Consider the following 19,586-nt stretch of genomic DNA (forward strand, 5'->3'; position numbering starts at 1 on the left):
GGATATGGAATCAGAAGACCTACCTAAGTTCTAATGCTAGCTCTGCCATTTGGGTAATATTGGGCACATCACCTCATCTCACTTGTCTTAAATTTCTGCATCTATAATGACCAGTCCTCCAAAAGATGGTAGACTAATTCAACCTAATTAATTAAGCTTTTATTAGATGTTTGCTATGTATCAGGCACTGTAGATACAAAGACAATAAGTTTCTGTCTTCGAACATCTTATATTCCATGATGTCCAGAGGACATCTAAAGTCCTCTTCTAGCCTTAGCATTCAATTCTATTTAAATTCAATTTTATTTAAAACCATGAACATAAAGTGTATAGTTTACTTTAAATCAATTATGCCAAGAACATATGATCTTCACTGAAGTCCTCCAAACATATCTCATCATTATGTGGACCTCAAAACCTATTCCAGTAGATCAGCAGCACTGAAAAATCCTGTGGAATTGTAACGATTTCCACTACAAATCGATTTAAAGAGTTTCATCCTCAAAAGGTTGGCCATAAGCTAATGTTATTATTGTTATAATTATTATTGTCACAACTCATGAATATCATCTAATAATGTGTGGAGATATTATGAACTTCATTGTTAGTGGGAGCTGGGAAGCATGGGAAGGAAACTCATTGAAATCAGGGATTTCTTGAAACATTAAAGAAGCATATAAATATTTTACATTACTTTTCTTTGTAATTTCTTATTTTTTAACTTTTATTCTCACAACAATGTTATGATCTTCTGCTTTCCCCATTTTAAAGACGTGAAAATTAAGGCTCAGTGTAATTAAGTGATTACTTTTTTCCCCTAAAGAGCACAGTCAGCTTAAGAAGCATGTCTGCTTTATACCTCAGGGGTGTGAACTATCAGACTGAGTTTCTCAGACATTTTTATTATTCTTTTATTAATAAAAACTGGCTGTGCATTATCTGATTTTGAACAGAGCCAACTCTACTTTGAATGCTAGAAATTACTAGAAGTGGGGAAAAGTATAGTCTTTATAACACTCATAATATATTGTTTGAACTGTATTCAAAAAAACCAAAAGGCACAGAGTCTTTCATGAGCCTCATCTCCAGGATTCCACTTATATTAGGTCTCATGTAACATACATGCAAATGACATCCTCAGAAATACCTTACTTGCAAGATAGAGAAGTAAATAAAACAGGACTCAAATTAAAATGCTTTAAAACTTTTCAGGTAAACTTTATAAGTTTCTAGGTAAACAAAGAAAAAAGAAATACTCAGGATGGATTTTATTCTAAATGAACCCTCAATATCAGTTGTCACATGATTTAATATAATTTTACTCAGTCTATTTTATCATTTGCTTTAGACCTCACCTCAAACTTGCAGATGAGCCACATAATAACCCTCTGCATAACCACCTAAGCCCGAGCTGTATCGCTACTGGAAAAGCTCACTTAATTACCCTGAGATTAAAAATCAGCTCGTGTGTGTGTGTGTGTGTGTGTGTGTGTGTGTGTGTGTGTGTGTGTGTGTGTGTGTTTAAGTACCCCTACTGCTGATGACAATATGGAAAGCTTAATATTCCTTTTTATACCACTATTTGCTAAAGAAAATTACGCTGTTCAAGAGCAAGTTGCTTTCAACATTTACAAGAGAAGTTTGTTTAGCAAAATTCTGAACAACTGGAAAATCTTGTTTTATGGAGGCAGACAAGTTTCTGTTCATAGTCTGACACTATTCAAATCAACTGTAGTTCTTGGTAAGTATTAAGAGTGACATTTTAGGTATGGTTGAAATTTGGCAATGATACTATACTCTGCCCCAATTTTGTTTAAAATACTGATTTTTTTTAAAGGTTGACATACTCTAAACAAAAATCGTATAGTTCCAATGTGACCCTGAGTAGATCATCTCTTCTTGAAACCAATGCATTGAAATAGACATAATTATAATATATTCAAGCTTGTTTGAATATTTTCCATCTGTATTTAAAATATCTCTATTTGTTGACTGTTGCATAGGATATATCCATAGAACCTTCTAAATAAAGGTTCACTCAGAAGCTATATGAGGTCTAATTGACTCTAGTAGCCCATCAGGAAAGAATAATGACCTAAGGGGAGACCTGTGCACTGCCAGCATTTCCCATATTTATGATATAAGCTCCAATTAAGGTTGGAGGGCCTAGGAGAATGGGTTTGCCTTAGTAAGGGTAGCCCAATTGGGCCTAAGTATGTTTGCATGCAAGTGATTGAAAGTTGAATTTAATTTTACCTTAGAAAGGAAGAGCTGATGAAAATGTATGGGAATTCATCCAATTCACTGTTATAAAATTAGGCATTTAGAAAAGAATCAATTGGCTTGAAATTTTGAGTCCCATCTAACTCATCACTTTTTTAACATTTAAACAAAAATCCATCACTTTGCCATTTTGAATTTCTGCTATGTGCTGTCCATCAATGGCAATTTTTTTGGTCAACCTCTCACCTCACTTGTCACATGATCATGTGTATCCACAAGATGAAATCAAGGCTTTGGTGAAACATACATAGGAAACTGCTAGCATTATTTTTATTCTGTGGGAAATAGAAGATGCTTAAAGGTGTCCCATATGCACAGTATCCCATAATAACTGCTTCATAATTACTGATGATATTTCCCATTTTCATACATGTTCCAAACATAACTATCATATCTTTAAAGAGGCATGTAATTCCTCTGTGGTGACACAGCGATTACATGAAAATGGCATAGTCATGTGTTTTTCAGACACATACCATCTAGTTAAACTGGCAACATGGTACATGTGGTTGAGAAGGTCATGCTAATACTCTTTAGGCATCAGACAAGTGAATGTGTGATCATTGCTGATATGCTAGGCATATCTCAAAGTGATGGGTATACCATCAGCAATTGAATTCACCCTAAAATCCAAAAATCAGACTATTCAGAAATTCAAAGTATCTTGTATCAAGTAAAGAACTAAAATAATGTCATAAGAAGGATTGCTGATGTTTATATAGCACTTTAGAGATTGCAAAGCACTTTAAAGACATTTTAGAGTAAGCCAAATAACCCTGATTTCCACAGATGAGTGAGAGGCAGAAACATGGCATCATGGCTAGAATTCTGGTCTTTGATTCATGTAGACCACCTCTGACACCTACTAGCTTTATGGTAATGGAAAACCCCTAAAAATTCCTAAATCTCAGTTTAATTATCTTTTAAAATGGGGGGCAGTGATAACAATATCCACTGTCTCTTCTTCACAGACCTGTTGTGAAGATCAGGTGAGCTAATGTGTGAAAGGTGCTTTGTAAGCTATAATGCAGACTAACATTTTTATAAATGAGAACAATTAGTTTAACAACAATGAAATGGGTATTTCATTTCTTCTTTCTAGATTTATAGATGAAAAACAGCCTTCTCTTCTTTCCCTAGGAAACTGTACCATATGAATTTTGGATTAAATATTTTTAATAATAACCAAATTTTTCATATTTAAGGTGGATTTTACACTGAACCTTGATTCATGAGTTATTTCAAAGAATGCCTGAGTAACATCCAAATTACCAACTTTTTCTTCAATACCCACTGAGAAGCCTTCTGCTGCTCAAATGTTCCATAGTGGGTGGGGGTGGGGGTGGGAGGGAGGGTTGGCATTCAGGACCTTATAGTCATTAATTACTGTTGTTAGCTAATTAATTGAATTATTATTATATAATCATGTTTTCCAGAGGTAACTATGCTTCTTGAACATACAGAATATTAATAATATTAACTGTAATTTATAGATTATAAATAGTAGGAAACAGATGATCAATTTGCTCCTGGGCATCTAAAATGCCAAGGTTTTAGTTTTTTTAAATATATTTAAGTTTATATTTTGAAATAAATCTGGTGCTGGGGAGTGAAATAATTATAAGGGTCAGGTATAAACTGAAAGGGGGAAACTTAGAAATAAGAATCTTACCTTCCCATCTTTCACATCTCTTTCTTTCTTGTCATGATTCCCAGACCTGTTCCCAATATTGGAACCGAGGGTTTACTTATCAATGAATGGCTTGTGTTGACTTGAATTAACATTCTTTAAATATATTATTATACAAAGAATTCTAATGATCATAAATCATCCATAATTATAATAGTAGAGCAAATAAGTTATGGAGAATGTAAAGAAGTTGCCCAGGTACACAGAGGTGGGGGCTACGATTTAAACCTCTTATTCCTAATGTGGCAGACTATATTCTAATTGACCTTGCCTAAGAGCCTTGTGGAAGTCTAGGTAATTGCCAATCATCTTTCTAATCTTAAACAAGTCTGACTTCCCAAAGTAATGAGAACACATCTCATCAATGAGTGCTTGAGTGTGTGAAAAGTATAAAATTTCATTTTCTCTTTCACATGTTCACAGTGGCCATATAAAAAGAGTCATAAGAAAAAATATGATCTTTAAATTACAATATATTGAAATTGGATTGAGTTTGGGAAATGTGCTTTTTTACTAAGACTTACTTTGGGATCTATAAAAGCTATACTAAGTCACCTAATAAATGCAACATGTAAACTCATAACTATAATAACAAATACTGTATTTAAGGATAGGTCCAAATCCAAAATAAGAGAATCTTTGTAATAGGCAAAGTGCATTCACTAGTAAAGTACATTTTCAAGATATTCAACAGGACTCCAAGTGTTAAGTATTGCAGTTAAGCCCATTTGAATAACTTGCAACAAATTTTCAACCGATGGCATAGAGATGTATCCTTGATATACAAACCTCCTATAATGTTCATTAGTCTAAATGAAAAAATGTTGTTTAAAATGGAATCTTCATTATAGTGGGTTAGAGTCAAAGTACATTATGCCTTATGCCCTCTAGAGTTTTCCTTTGACTTCCTCTCCTCTCATAAAACAGTATTAGAGAAGGCTGAACAAATAACTAAATGGAACTAAAACAGGCAGATTACCAAAGCATTTCATTAGTGGGCAGGATCTCTAAGTAATAGGATGGAAATGCTCCCCTTGCTTGTAATTTATGAGCTATATGGACCTGTCTCCAGTATGTGTGTTGTCTTGTTTCTACAGAGTGTTTTTGTAACCCTTTGGGCTCAATCCATGACCGTTGTAATGGCACAGGATTTTGTGAGTGTAAGACGGGAACAACAGGGCGTAAATGTGATGAGTGTCTGCCAGGAAATTCCTGGCACTACGGCTGTCAACGTAAGTAATTCTGGGAGCTGACCTTTGCCTCTTGAAGCTTGGCTACTTCTGCATGTCTCTGCTGGGATGTGCAGCTACTTGGAGCAGGAAAAAAGCCAACATGCTAACAAGCTTTAAAAGCTACTTAGTGACCAAATCTATGGATAGGAAAAGAATCAATCAATGGCATGGCTGGTTCATTTAGCTTTTTTTGTAAGTCCTATACCTTTCCTCTCTGATGCCTAAAGGAGCTCATATTAAATCCAGGGGTGTGTGTGTGTGTGTGTGTGTGTGTGTGTGTGTGTGTGTGTGTGGCCAGACATAAATTATGTGGCATTTTAGGGATCCAACTGAAATGTTCACCACAAGATGAAAGGTGTTGCAAATGTGGTTAATATATTTCTTGAATTGAATGGACCCTTTAGCATCCCATTAAAGTGGAGTCAATAAATTAAATGAAACCTGAATAATATATTGCTGCACTTTATATTTCTATCATTACCAAGTCCTAACCAAACATTGAAATGCAATGAGTCTAAAGAATAGCTTAATGGTTGTTTAAAATAAATGGCAAAAATCAATATTAGTTGTCAAACTTCTGAAGATAGGTACCATACAAGAAACCTCAGACAGATGTTATTTGGTTGAGTATCATCTCTTTGTAGATTTTGGACATATTTAAAAACTTCCCTGTGAAGCAGTATATTGTGGTATTCAAGCTGAAGACATTAACATATTGCTGGAATAAGTTTCTTTCTGTCCCTTAAAATCTCTTTGGCTTTTTAATTCTATGTTAATTTTTCAACAAATCAGAATAGCTTTGAGGCTGCAATAATTTTCAGAACTTTAAACTTGAAACCCTACGGGACAGGCACAACCTTCACACATGTATTTTTAAACATTTTATTATCTTAAGTTAATTGTTGCCAGATTTTTTGATCCTGCCCATAACAGTTATCCTGACTTGAAAACTGTCCTTCTCCACAATGTGGAGCAAAAGTGAAATCTCTTTTTATGAAAAGTGAAAACCATGTCAGCACTATGGACAGCAGCAAATTAGCTAGAGAACCTAGAAAGCCAGGATCTAGAAGATAAAGGTAAAGATAAGAAAAAAAGGCAAGGACAGGTCTGAGAAGGGGACAGAGTCAAGCAATGCTTTTAAACTGGTAGTCTGGATTGGAGATTAGAAGCCAGGAAAAAGACTAGGAGTCAGAGAGTATGCAGGTACCAGAAATGAAGGTGAAACAATGAGCTAGAAATAGGAACTCAAATTATCTGGGCAAGACAGTTGTTTACAAAACAAACAAACATTTCTCAAGTGTTAAAGAACACAAATATATTAGAGGCAAGAGGCAATAGCTTAAGAACCTGATATAAAGCTGGAAATCTAGAGCTATAAACCTAGAAAGCATCAAGGAAATGTAGTAGTTTGGGCAGATTATTGGATAACAGGTGAAGGACAAAGAAATAGACCTTAACAATAAAGCAACTTTGGCTTCAGATGTAAAACCTTTTATAGAATACCTGAATCAACAGGAATCAGTGACTAGATTCATAGCAAATGCAGGACTTGGAGGTGAGAGCAAATAAGTCACTTTATTAACCTAACTGTAGAAAGAATTATGGGGTCAGAAAAAATGACTTATCTTGACTTTTGCTTATTGTTTAAACAAAATGCCTGTGTCCCCTAATTTCCCACTTTTCTTTCTTTTTCACCTGTACTTATGTATTCTTTTTCACAGTGTTTAATCCTTAACTCCTTGTGCAGATTGAGAGATTTACTCAGCCCCAATTATTGATAATCAAAAGCTGGAGGCTAGATATTTCCATAGCTCATTTAATCCAAAGACATTGGGCCTTTTAATCATCCTTCCATATAAAACTTGTAGTGCTGGAGATGGTCCTGTTTAGATGATATTTGTTTACATAGGCCTTAAAACTTGTGATCATTAAGATAAAGACTTGATTCTCTCTGAAAGACGATCAGTTAACAAGCGTTTCCTCTGTGTGTGATGCTATATCAAATGCCAGGGTATATGGGCAAACATGAATTCATAGGATTTAGAGCTGTGAACAGCCCCTCCCTCAAGGACATTATATTTTACTTGAGTGATAAACATGTACACAAATAAATATCAAAAAGATGCAAAATAAGATGAATTTAAGGAACAATAATGTGCTAATAAGAGAGGTGATCAGGGAAGTCCCTATATAGGAGGCAACACCTGAACTGTGTTTTGATGGAAGCCAGTGATTCTAGGTGGTAGAAGTATGGATGTAGTGTACTCCAGAGATTTAGGACCATTTTGTTTAATTACATTTTATTTTTTAATTAACAATCACTAATTTTCTTTTCTTTCCCTCCTGCCTTCCAAAAAAAGAAAAAAGCTCTTATAGCAAATAATAATCAAGCAAAACAGGACAGAGTCTCTCTGTCTACAATCATATGTCTAATTCTATTTATTGAGTCTGTCAATTCTCTGTCAAGAGGAGGGTGGTATTATGTAGGAACACTTTTAAAAAGTCTGGAAGTAGAGTTGTTATGCTGTGTAAGGAAAAAGCTAGCCAGCCAGTTTCACTGAAACAGCCTAATTAAACTACATTGTACCTATTAGCTTATGGAAAATTTTCTTGTAATTTTCATTTATCAGCAGTAACTGCCTCTTGTCACTTACATACCATCATCGTGTTTCATTAAAATACTTATTTAGCATCTCTCCAGTGTATAAGATGTGTCAGTTTCATCATCAGGTTGCAACTGGTGTTTAGTGCTTTACTGGAATGATTCAGAAATTATTATATGCATTGACCATATGGCATGATTTGGTGCTCACACTCCCATCTTCTATGTTAATATATGGACTCTACTGCCTTGATAATCCAAAATAAAGATCTTAGGTTGGTTTATACTGATAACATTAATGATACCACCTGACCCTTATTTTTTTAATGTGAGTAAATTTCTTTACCAGCCACTTAGTTTAACGTCCTTTATTATTTGCCTTGTTAGAGACTCAGTTCAAGGCAGCCTCTATGAAGGAATTTTGAAAATATGTATTTTAAATATATACTATATAAATGTATATATGTATAAATACACATATGTATGTAAATATATGTATACATGCATGTACATTTATGTGCATACATCTACAGCATTGTGCTGCTTTGTTAATCTCCTGAAGGGATTCCTTCCAAGGGCCCTTTAAGCAGAGCTTGTACAAGGCCACCTGAATCACAGGGGCAAGGAAAGAATACCAATAGTGGTTAAAAAGGAAAATATTATCAAGGCTAATGCTGGAAACTATCAACCTTGCTAGTCTTCTATTTTTGAAACATGTCAGACAATCCTTCAATGTGAACAAGAGAAAAGATTCTCTATGTAGTCAGTCAAAAGAATGATTTTGCCAAGACATTGAATTAGTTTGAATCAGAAAGAAGATGATTCACTATTCTGTCTTAGTAATGGCTGATGTTGTCTATTTTATAGTTTTCATTTCTTTTCTCTCAATGGTATTTCCTTTTAAAAGTTTGTTATGTGGTTTATGACAATTTAAAAAACCCCACCCCAGTAGCATATTTGAGAGCAGACTCAATCAATGAAAAAGAAGATCAGAGTTTATACTCAGTTCATCAGTTTGTAACAAAAGATACCATAGCATAGAAGGCCAGCCTTAGAGTTACAGAAAAATTCACTTATTTCCTGCCTTTAATGTGTAATAACTGTATGAGTCAAGACAAGTCACTTCTAAGAGCCCCAGGCAGATCTCTCAGACAATATGTCAATCAGTCAACAGAAATGTATGAAGCCCTTTTTGTGTGCCAGGCACTGTACATATGAAGACCAAACTGAATGGTCTCTGCCCTTGAAGGGTTAACCTGAGAGAGAGAGAGAGAGAGAGAGAGAGAGAGAGAGAGAGAGAGAGAGAGAGAGAGATCACGTACTTGTAAGAAAATACCCATAAAATAAATACAAACTATATTTTTGGAAGGAAGGCAGTAACAGCTGGTAGAAATAAGGAAAATTGTCACTTAAAAGATGGTACTTGAGCTGATTCTTAAAGGAAATCAGGAATTCTAAGAAATGAGGGTGAGGAAAGAATGCATTCCAGGTATGGAGACAGTCAGTTCAAAGACATAAAGATGCAACAAAAGGTATTATGTATGAAGAATAGTAGGAATGCCTGTTAGATGGACCATATATACACTGGATGGAAAGGTGTAATGTCATGTGAGTAAAAGGGCTGGAAACATAGTTTGGGGCTATTTTGAAGGGTGTCAAGTACCAAACAAAAGTATTTACTTTTGATTCTAAAGGTATTAGGAAGCCATTAGTTTTTTGGGGTTTTTTCCCTCTTAATAGGAGGATGATATTATTAGACCTGCACTTTTGGAAAATCATTTTTATTGCCTTGTGCAAGGGTGGAGAGAATTTTATACCATTATTTTCCTCAACAAATGAAATCATACTCACAATTTATTCATGCTACCAAAGACTTTGCTTGGAATTAACATAATGGGTCATGTTTTTAGTGATAGATAGTTTGAAAGATTTCATATCTGCATAGTTAAGAGCATACATGCTCACTAGATTATAGTATCCTGTAATAAATAATACATTGAAAGATCATTCTTGAAATTTCATCCTTTGGGCCACTGGTCTCTACTCTCTGAATCCAAGGTGGGAAAAAATCTAACATGTCTTCCATAGGATAATCATTCAAATATTTTACTGTTTCTTTTATGGTTTCCTCCTCTCCTAATCCCCAGTCTCATCTTCCTCAAGCTTAATATCTCAAATTCTTTCATACTTCTTCTATGGCATATCCACTAATTCACTTCTTATCCTAAACATCCTCTTTTAGGAATGTCCCAGCTTTTTATACACATCTTTTCTAAAATGTGGTGTCCAGAAGGCAACCATCTGATAGATGGTTGATAGAGAAGAAGGAAAAATAGAGCCATAGCACCTGGGTTAAAAGTTCTAGCTCTTTAACTTCCTAACTCTATGACTTTGGTCAAACAAGCAGCTGTACTTCTCTGGCCCTCAATTTCCTCATCTACCAAATGAAGGTGTTGTACTTACTTAGTAAGCTTGGATGTCCCTTCCAACTCTAAATCTATGATCTGATGAAGTAAACAGTATCTGTGGTAAAAATAGAACTGCCAGTCAAGGCATAAACAGGTGGGATCTGTATACTTTTTTATTACCCATACTAACGTCCCCTGTCATTGGCACAGACTATTTAAGTTGACTGCTAAGACAGATGCAAAAATTCAAGAGGTATGGATTACATGGGCACATATAAATCTGGTCAAAAGATCTTCAGGTTCTTTATTTACTTTTCTAGATCAAACGTGCAGGTGATCTGCCCCTTTTGCAAATAGATTAGTCTATAAATTATGACCATAATTTGGACACATGCATCAAACACACTTCATAACATTTTAAATCAAGGTCATCATATTTTTTTGATTTTGTCATTTTAATTTTGGAAGAAATAATAATAATGTTTGGTTGACTTGGGTTTGTGGAATTTAGGGCTACAAAGGACTTTTGATATCTTCAACTCCTTCATCTTAGAGATGATGAAGTTGTATCTCAGAGAAAGGTAGTTAAGTGACACAGCCAGGATTCAAACCCAGTTCTAACTCCAAATCCAATATTTGTTTATGTTTTTCTCTTCCCATCACACCTTTATCAAGGTTCACCCATCATTTGGAAAGGAAGAAATGAAAAAGAACTAACTGAATAAAAAGAATGGAAAAGCTTAACCGAAGTACAAGTGAAGGATAATAAAGAATGAGAGAGAAAAAAATCATGGCTTTTTTTTAAAGAATCTGATGTTTATAGACATGTCTGATGAAATTTAGATCATAATATACTAGGTCCCAAGTCTCCCTAAGATGTTGGGACTTCCAGAAGCATGCTATGACTAGATCGAACTATAGGCAAAAAGACTACAGACAAAGCTAGTGTTGGTGTTAAGCTGCAGCAAAACCAATTGAGCATCAGTTTGTTACAGTCATCTGCTAATGAAAGAGAAGGCAGGGTGGCCACAATGTGATTAGGATTGCTCAAGTCAGTATGAGTAATGACGCCATTGCGTTCTATATGAGGCACTAGTGATGGAACATGACAATACAAAGTCCTCCTAGAGTAAATTACAGAAATCTGAATATACTGATTATCTAATGTAATGGATGCTGAGAAAAAAAATATACATAGAATGTTCCAGGAACTAATTATTCTGATTATAATACCTGGCAAAACAATGAAATTTCTAGCCATTTCGTCTCTTTTTGTAACTAAAAGTGAGCATGCCATTTATGTGTTCAAGTAAAACTAAGTGGAGGTTTGGGGAGTAAGTGAAGTCAGGACTGTTGCTATTCAAGCACACACATTAGTTAATTTAGTTTTTTCAATTTTCTGTGTTTAAGTTATGGCCATTTGCAGTTAACTCTCAGTTACCTATTCTGAGCCTTGTGAAATGGTAAAAATACTGGAATTAGAGTGAATAAACCTGGATTTGAATCCTGGATTTGCCTCACATTAACTGTATGGATCTGGGAAAATCACTCACTTGCTTCCCATATCTGGACTTTCAGTTGCCTCATCTGAAGTTTATTTCTTCCAGTGTTCATTCTAATATATATTAATATTAAGAGAAAAAGAACTGATGATAATACACAGTAATTGATTCTCCTTAAATAATTTCTGTTAAGTTTGTACTTCCTCCAGTCATATGGAGAGGACAGTTCACAAATTGAGATATAACCATATTTCATCTTCTCTGTGCACAGTTCCCATCCTGATTCTTCTCTATAATTAACAGTTCAATATGTAAGAAAAGAGGTACAAAGGATGTCACAATGCCCTGGGTTAATACACTTAGTGATGAGGAGATTTTTTGCAAATATTTGGAAGTAAAAAGTATCACTGATTTTTTTTTTGGCCTATTTTTTTATTACACAAAAGAATATTACTAACTCTATAAATGCTATGCTTTGCTACTGTGCTATGTATCTTATTTTTCTGAACTCTGGGTCCCCTACCTCACAAATATATGTTACACCTTTAAAATATAATAGCAGACAGGACAAAATCCATAGAAGAATACAATGAAAAAAATACCAATTACAACTCAAGTCAGATTTGGAAGGAAATTGCTGATCATACACATTATGACTACAGTAATTATGTGTACAAATGAATAAAATTACCACTGAAATTATGAAAATAATTTCTTAATTAATAATAACAATCCTTAATTAGGTTTAGTAACCTCCTGAAGTGTTTTGTACCATATTTTGTATCATGCTAATGCATTATAAGGAAACTACAGCATTTCCATATATAGAAACTATCTATATATGTGCATACAAACACACATATACCATATACACACATTTTCTGTGTGTATACATGCATACATACATATATACATACAAACATATGCAGAGAGATATTTCAGGCTATGGCATTATATCATTGAGATCACTCAGTTTATATATATATATGTACATATACATACACACACACGCACATATATCCCAATCTTACTTAAATACTATGTAACATATACACATTACCCAACCTGGAATTGAATGATCTCAGGCTATGATATTATATCAGTGATCAGCTACTATTGTACGTAAATGAACACTATTGCATATATATAACAATGTGCATTCACCTACACAGACATGCACATGCACATACATATATGTGTACATATGTGTGGATATACACATGCATTGTGAATACACATACATGCATGTTTACATGTATACATGTACATCTATACATGCATACATACACATGTGTGTGTATGTATGTAAAACAAAGTGCATTACAAATGGAAAACCAGGAGAGACAGAATTTCTGGGTAACTAACAATCAGTTTATTAATTAAACTAGCTAGCAATCAATAAATTCATCAGTGGCTTCTCTCAGTAACCAAAGACCCCCAGTGGAGACAATGAATGCCTTAAATGTATTCATAAAAGGGAATGACCCTGACGAGTAAAAATCAGCCCTGATTGGTGGACACTTAATGAGGAGGTGGACTAGAAGTCCTCAGCTCCTCCTGCTCAGATTGTGATTTTGATCATAAAACTCAGTTGCCTCCAGCAAACTGGACAGGGGAACCCATCTCTATCAAGTCTATTCGGACTTGTTTTCTCTTTTAATGAACTGGGTCACCCTAAACTCAAATGGAGGGGTACAAACACAGGGACTCATTTCCTCTAGGTAAGAACTTGCCTAGACTGGATCCTGTTTACATTCTAAATAGAAGTAAGGTGTCCTAGTTGGATGGGGTCCTGCTCAACATTAAACAGCTTGTACTTTGAGGGCTAGGATGATCTCATCAATCAACCATGTCCTTCAGACACTGATTCTTTACTGTGACTGGGCCTGAAATAAGGAAATAAAGAAGAAAAATCTCAAATTAATAATTGACTGTTAATATAATAGTAAGATAATATATACACATATGTATGCACACATAAATATGTCTACGTGTATAGAACCCAAATTGTAATTGTGTCTCCTTTTTTAGGGACCATGAAATATACAGGCCTTTCCAGGCAGGATGGATCCCCTTTTCTACTTAAAGCAAAAATGAAACTTGCAATTTGTTGCAAGAATATCTAAAAGTTTTCTGCTTATAAGCACACAATAAAAAGGTCACCTAATTTGACTCAGTCATGGAAAGCCTGAAATAAGTTAAGTGGACCAGTCACAATTTTGCCAAGGAGGGTTTTATACACAAGGGACAAATATTATCTATAGGCCCATCTCATCAAGTCTGGGGTCACGCTTTGTTCTAGTTATATCCCTATAACATATACTGTTATGCAAGGCTGCTGGGATACTATACAATTCCCTTGGAAGGAAAACTTTGCTTTCTCCTTTGGAAGTTAAATATCATCAAACTTTACGGTAGTAGAAATGGACCTTAGATGAAATATTCTGGCCCTTTTTCCTACGACACTGTGAAGGTCAAAGGTTTTCCTCTAATATATTCCCCACCTTGAGTACCTCAGTTAACAAATATATGAAAATATGGACACTTACTCTGCTTTTCTATCTTCTCTCCAACCCCACACCCCCCCCAGTTTCTTTTTTTTTTTTTTGTAACCAAGAAAATTTACTCAAGAGAAGTGATGGAAAGGATGCCATCAGAGAAATGTCTAACTGGAAAAAAATGATTGGTTAGTCATATGGGTAGAAGGAAGGACTATGGAGCCATACTCCATTGCCTTTATATCCATGTAATGTCCAGAGAATCAAAGAAAGTGCCCAGTCATATTGAATGAACTCCCAGATTTGAGACTAGCAATAGAAAGGAATCATGTGAGATGGTTAGGCATGGATGCAAGCTACATCATTGGACTTCTCTTGTTGTTCAGCTGTGTAAATCAGGTCCAAATCTTTGTGACCCTATTTGGGGTTTTCTTGGAAAGTTTGCCATTTTCTTTGCCAGTTCATTTTATAGATGAGTAAACTGAGGCACAGAGGGTTGGGTGACTTACTTGAAGTCACCCAGCTAGGTAGTGTCTGAGGCCAGAATTGAGCTCATAAAGATGAGCCTTCCTGACTCCAAGTCCAGTCATCTCTCCACTGTGTCACCTCGCTGCCCAGCATCATTACATAGAATATCCAATCTATGAGATCCATTCAAGCCTGAATGCATTATTATTCTTATTATAACCATTTAGAATAGATCTAAAACTATGAATCTAAGTCTCCATCTGTTGTAGAAAGGGATACTTGCATAGGACATTAAGATTGAAAATGTGTTTTACAGCAAGGATCTCACACAACAGCTCTTTCAGTGAGATCTTACCAGCATTATTATCCCTATTTTACAGATAAGGATAAGGACTTAGAAAGATTGAGTTTCTTGCCCAAAGTCACGTGACTGTCAGAAGCAGGATTGAACTCAGGCCTTCGTGACTACAAGTCCAACACTGTACTACACTATCCGGCTGCTGCTTAAATGTGTTTTTGTAGAAAGAATAATGACTCAGAGAGAAGAAAGAAAACTATTTCTAGGGAGTACTCTTTGGAGAAATTCAGACAGTGGGCAGATATTCAAACAACTTTCTTGCTTCATCAATTTTTATCGGCATATATTCTACAAATTCAAATTGTATTAAAATGAAGAAATTCATGAAAAGTTAAACAAGTAGCCTATTTGTTTTCTTTAGTCAGTATAATTTGAGTGGTTAATATTTGATAGGTTAATAATAAATATTTTAAAATAGTATATTGCATTCAGTTATGAATACATCAAAAGGAAATACAAAGTAAGCTCTGAAAGATAAACTTTTATTGGGCATATGAAAGAGAACATAAAATTTGATGACAATTACCATTTAATCTATTCATGTTTGAAAACGTATTGAAAAAGGAACTCATAACTCAGTTAATTGTCCTGAATTATTAATTGCTCATTTGAGAAGCGATGAACAGAACTGTTCTTGTTGCGAAAACGTGTCTTGCTCAGCAGCCTTAACCTCTATGTCATTGGCTTCAATTAGGGATGGGGAAGAGAGAGCAGCCATTTAAACCTCAGCCCAACAAAGGCAGAGAACATCTCGTGAAGAGGTTAATTTAAATGGAAGTCAAATAATAATCATCAGACTTAATTAAAATGGAAAAGATCTTGGCCTTAAGTTAATCGAAAGGTGTTTCATGCTTTCTGTGAAGTCAATAGTACTCAGAGAAGTTTTTTTCAGTTCCTTGCAATAGCACCCAACAATTTGCCACCCTAAAAACTTAAATGAAATGTATCAATATTGACAAAAATTCTGAAATACCCAGGTTATACATCACATACACAACAATTCAAAATTTCTTGGAATTATATGAATTTAGATAAGGACACAATATAAATAAAATAAAATAAATAAGGACATAATATAGAAAATGAGGGAGCCAAGACCCAAAATGATTAATGGGTTTTCCTAACATCATACAGCTAGCTAATTGGAGAAACAAGACTAGAACCAGGGTGTTTTTGCTACTAATCTATGTTCCTTCTAGAATCTATTTCTTCTGAAGGCCACAGGGATACCCAAATTATTATAATAGTTCATATTAGTCTACTTTTTAAGAGCATTCATTTCTTTCTAGTTTTTTTCTCCATAAAATTGTTGGAATTTAGGGATAGTAGAGAGAGCACTGGCCCTGGGGTCAGGAGCACTTGAGTTCAAATCTGGTCTCAGACACTCAGTGACCTTGGGCAAGTCACTTAACCCCAGTTACAAGTGACCCTGAGCAAGTCGCTTAACCCCAATTACCTCCCCCCCATCAAAAAAAGGGGGAAAAAAGAATTGAATGGTTGAAATTTCCTCCCAATATACTACCAAGTGTAGTCTCTAAGAATGTGGATTTGACCTATAATTAGCTTAAATAGTGCCATTCCTCAAAAGCTGATTTATAGACATATTCGATATAAGTAGTTCCTTTCCACAAATCTAGTTCTGGATGCTGCATTATCAAAGACACATTAACAAGCTGGAATCAGGATGTATGGGGACTCAAATCTTTGGTATAAATAAGAAGTTCAGTTGAAAAGAAATAGGAGATATTTCGTTTGAAGGTGATATGTCTATAATACAAATATATATATATGTATATAAATATGATAATACTTATATTATGCCTATAAAATATATAATAAAATATAAAATATATATGTATATATAATACAAATATATCTACAATACAAAAATATATCTACAATTACCTGTGTTTGAAGACGGCTTCAGTTTGTTCTGTTTTACCTTGTAGGGAAAGAGTAAGGAGAGATAATAGTTGGGTATTACAGGGAGAAAGATTTGGAGGGTTGTTTTTTTTTGTTTTTTGTTTTTTTTTTTTGCTTTTTTCCATGACATCAAGAAGCTTTCTACCAATTAGGACTATTTAAAAAAGATAATAGGGCTCCCCAAGAGACAGAGAGATTACCACTTCAAGTGGTCATTTAATCTATATTTAAAGACCACTAGTGTGAAGGCATTCACTAACTCTAGAGGAAGTCCCTTTGTTTTCAGACAAGTTTAATTGTCAGAAAATTTACTTCCTCACCGGTTGGCATTGGTAGCTATTTCCTAGGGAGTCTCCCACTCACCCTGGTGCTGGGTTTGCCTATGGCCAGCTGGGATAAGAGTACTGACTACATGTCATACTCCCTGTGGTCACCAGAGAGTCTGAAACCTTCAGTTCCTCCACCCTGCCTCTTACTCTGAGGTAGTTGCTGCAGCCATCTCAGATAGGCTGAGCCACTTGTTAAATTTTCAGGGTAAGCATTTAATCTCAAATTGGCAAATGCTACAAATTAGGGCTTGATTTATTATTTTGTGGATAGTCTGTGTTGAAGAATGCAGTGGAGAAAATGTAAATAATAAACACATGTTAAACTTACAAAGGAGTCCTGTGTACAGGTTGATTTTTTTTCTCCTGAGGAGAAAACCATAGGCTCTATAATTCTAGCATCAACTTTAAAAGAAGAAATTTAATATTTTTACTGTCAACCTTTACATAACATTATTTGAGATATTTATCAACTGTTTTGCATTATCATTTTATATTTGGAGAAATGAATAAAAAACTAGGCTCAGGAAATGTGGGCTCTGAAGGAGTTGGACTAGGTTATCTCTAAGGTCTCTTCTCAAAATGCTGTCATTTGATAATTCAATGATCAATTTTGATAATTTAATAATCAGTTGATGCTGGGCATTACAAACTCTAGAGTCAGAGGAGTTTCAATTAACACCAAGAAAATGGAACCAGACTTTGGAATTCCATCATTTTGCAATGATTTAATCCTGAGGTCTTGTGTGATCCCTGATCTCAACCCATGAAGATTAAGTATGTACCTGGATTTTGATTTAGTGAGACTACTGGATAATACTTGACTTAATTAGCCCTGTATTCCTTCTCAGAAATCAATGCTATATGTTCCATCCTAGGGTTGGAAGTGGAAAGGGACTCTTCCAAAAGAGAGTGCTTTTTTATTAGCTAAACCCAAGGATTTGCTGTTCAATGTGAGCAGTCTAACTACCGTATAATTGATTTTTCTGAAAAGAACTGAAAACTTAAGCCACCTTAGCTTCCTTTATGCTGACGCACATGATTAGCTTTATCCCATGTTTCCTTTATCTTGTATTATGGTATTTTCTTTTGTTTTTAATTCATTTCTACTCCTAGATTCTTCTTTGCTTACGTATTTTTGATATCTTAACTAAAATTTTTTAATTTATTAGCATTAATTTTCTTTCCTTGTACCTTCACTCCCTTGAGCAAAAGAAAAAAGAAAAACAAAATATTTGTGACAAATATATACAGTTAAGTGTTCCATATGCAGACTGAGACATACATTTTTCGCCTGAACTTTCAAAAGTATGTTCCCAATCAAGGTACAGAGAAGTTCATGTTGAGGACTATCATCATATTTTTATCTTTTGATTATATTCATTTATAATGAAACTAAATAAACTTACAATATTTTTCAACCTTACTCAAGAATAATGACAACAAAACTCCTGTAGAAACAAGAAATAAAACTGTGGATCATGATAAAGTATAAAGAGAGGGGGTTTCAAATTTAGTATTTACATCCTAGCTTAGAGTACCTCAAGATTTGTGGTAGTTGACACCAATCAATTAATTTAAAGATATTTATTGAACATGTACAATATATCTATACTGACTGGAAGCATGAGACATAAACCTTGCCATTTTCCTGGGGTGACCAGAGTAGAAGTAGAAGTACATGAGTAACACAAAAGTAATACAAGATGCATGTTGAATTGTTCAGTTGTGTGTGGTTAAATGTTGTATGAGTTAAGAAGTGAAGGAGATCATCAAGAGCCAAAGCAGTCAACACATGCTTCATGGAAAATGCAGGTGTAGAGGTGAGCCCTGAAGGATGGATAGAATTTGAGTAGTCAGTGGCACCAGTGTTCTGCATTTCTTGTTATGTGCATATTCCAGTTCATTAAGGCACAAGTCTGTGTGTGTGTGTGTGTATGTGTGTATAGAAGGGTGGGAGAATGGTCAATTTTGTCTTAAAATAAGTATATTGCCGTTTATAGTTTCCAATCGGGAATGTAAGTAAAAGTCTTTAAGACAAGCCCTTATCCAGTAAACCAAATTTGACCTTAGCAGCAGAACTCTATTATTTTTGGAGGGATCATATTTGTAATTTCATTAGTATAGGGCACTGTTGATAAGGAACAATGAAGACAGACACCTTTCAACAACTTAGAGTCTTACACAGTCTAAAACTGGCAGTTGTAGGAAGTTCTAAATCTTGGAGATGGGCTTTTTATACTTTTAACAACAACCAAGTCTTAAAACACGGGAATCCCTGAAAAAGTCTAAGAAC

The 19,586-nt window shown here is 34.8% G+C and overlaps 1 protein-coding gene across 7 annotated transcripts in view; it reads left to right on the forward strand.

Moving 5' to 3' along the window:
- Positions 1-19,586, forward strand: part of NTNG1 (netrin G1) — a 446,663-nt gene that overhangs the window by 384,077 nt on the left and 43,000 nt on the right. For 5 of the 7 annotated variants that reach the window (XM_072644169.1, XM_072644174.1, XM_072644168.1 and 2 more), the window contains one exon: positions 5,071-5,205. The exons of the other annotated variants lie outside the window; for them this stretch is intronic. In XM_072644169.1, the coding sequence (XP_072500270.1) occupies positions 5,071-5,205 (135 nt within the window). The remainder of the gene's footprint in view (positions 1-5,070; positions 5,206-19,586) is intronic. 7 annotated transcript variants of the gene reach the window in all.

The sequence above is a fragment of the Notamacropus eugenii genome, chromosome 2 (genome assembly GCF_028372415.1).
Source record: "Notamacropus eugenii isolate mMacEug1 chromosome 2, mMacEug1.pri_v2, whole genome shotgun sequence".
Lineage (NCBI taxonomy): Eukaryota > Metazoa > Chordata > Mammalia > Diprotodontia > Macropodidae > Notamacropus > Notamacropus eugenii.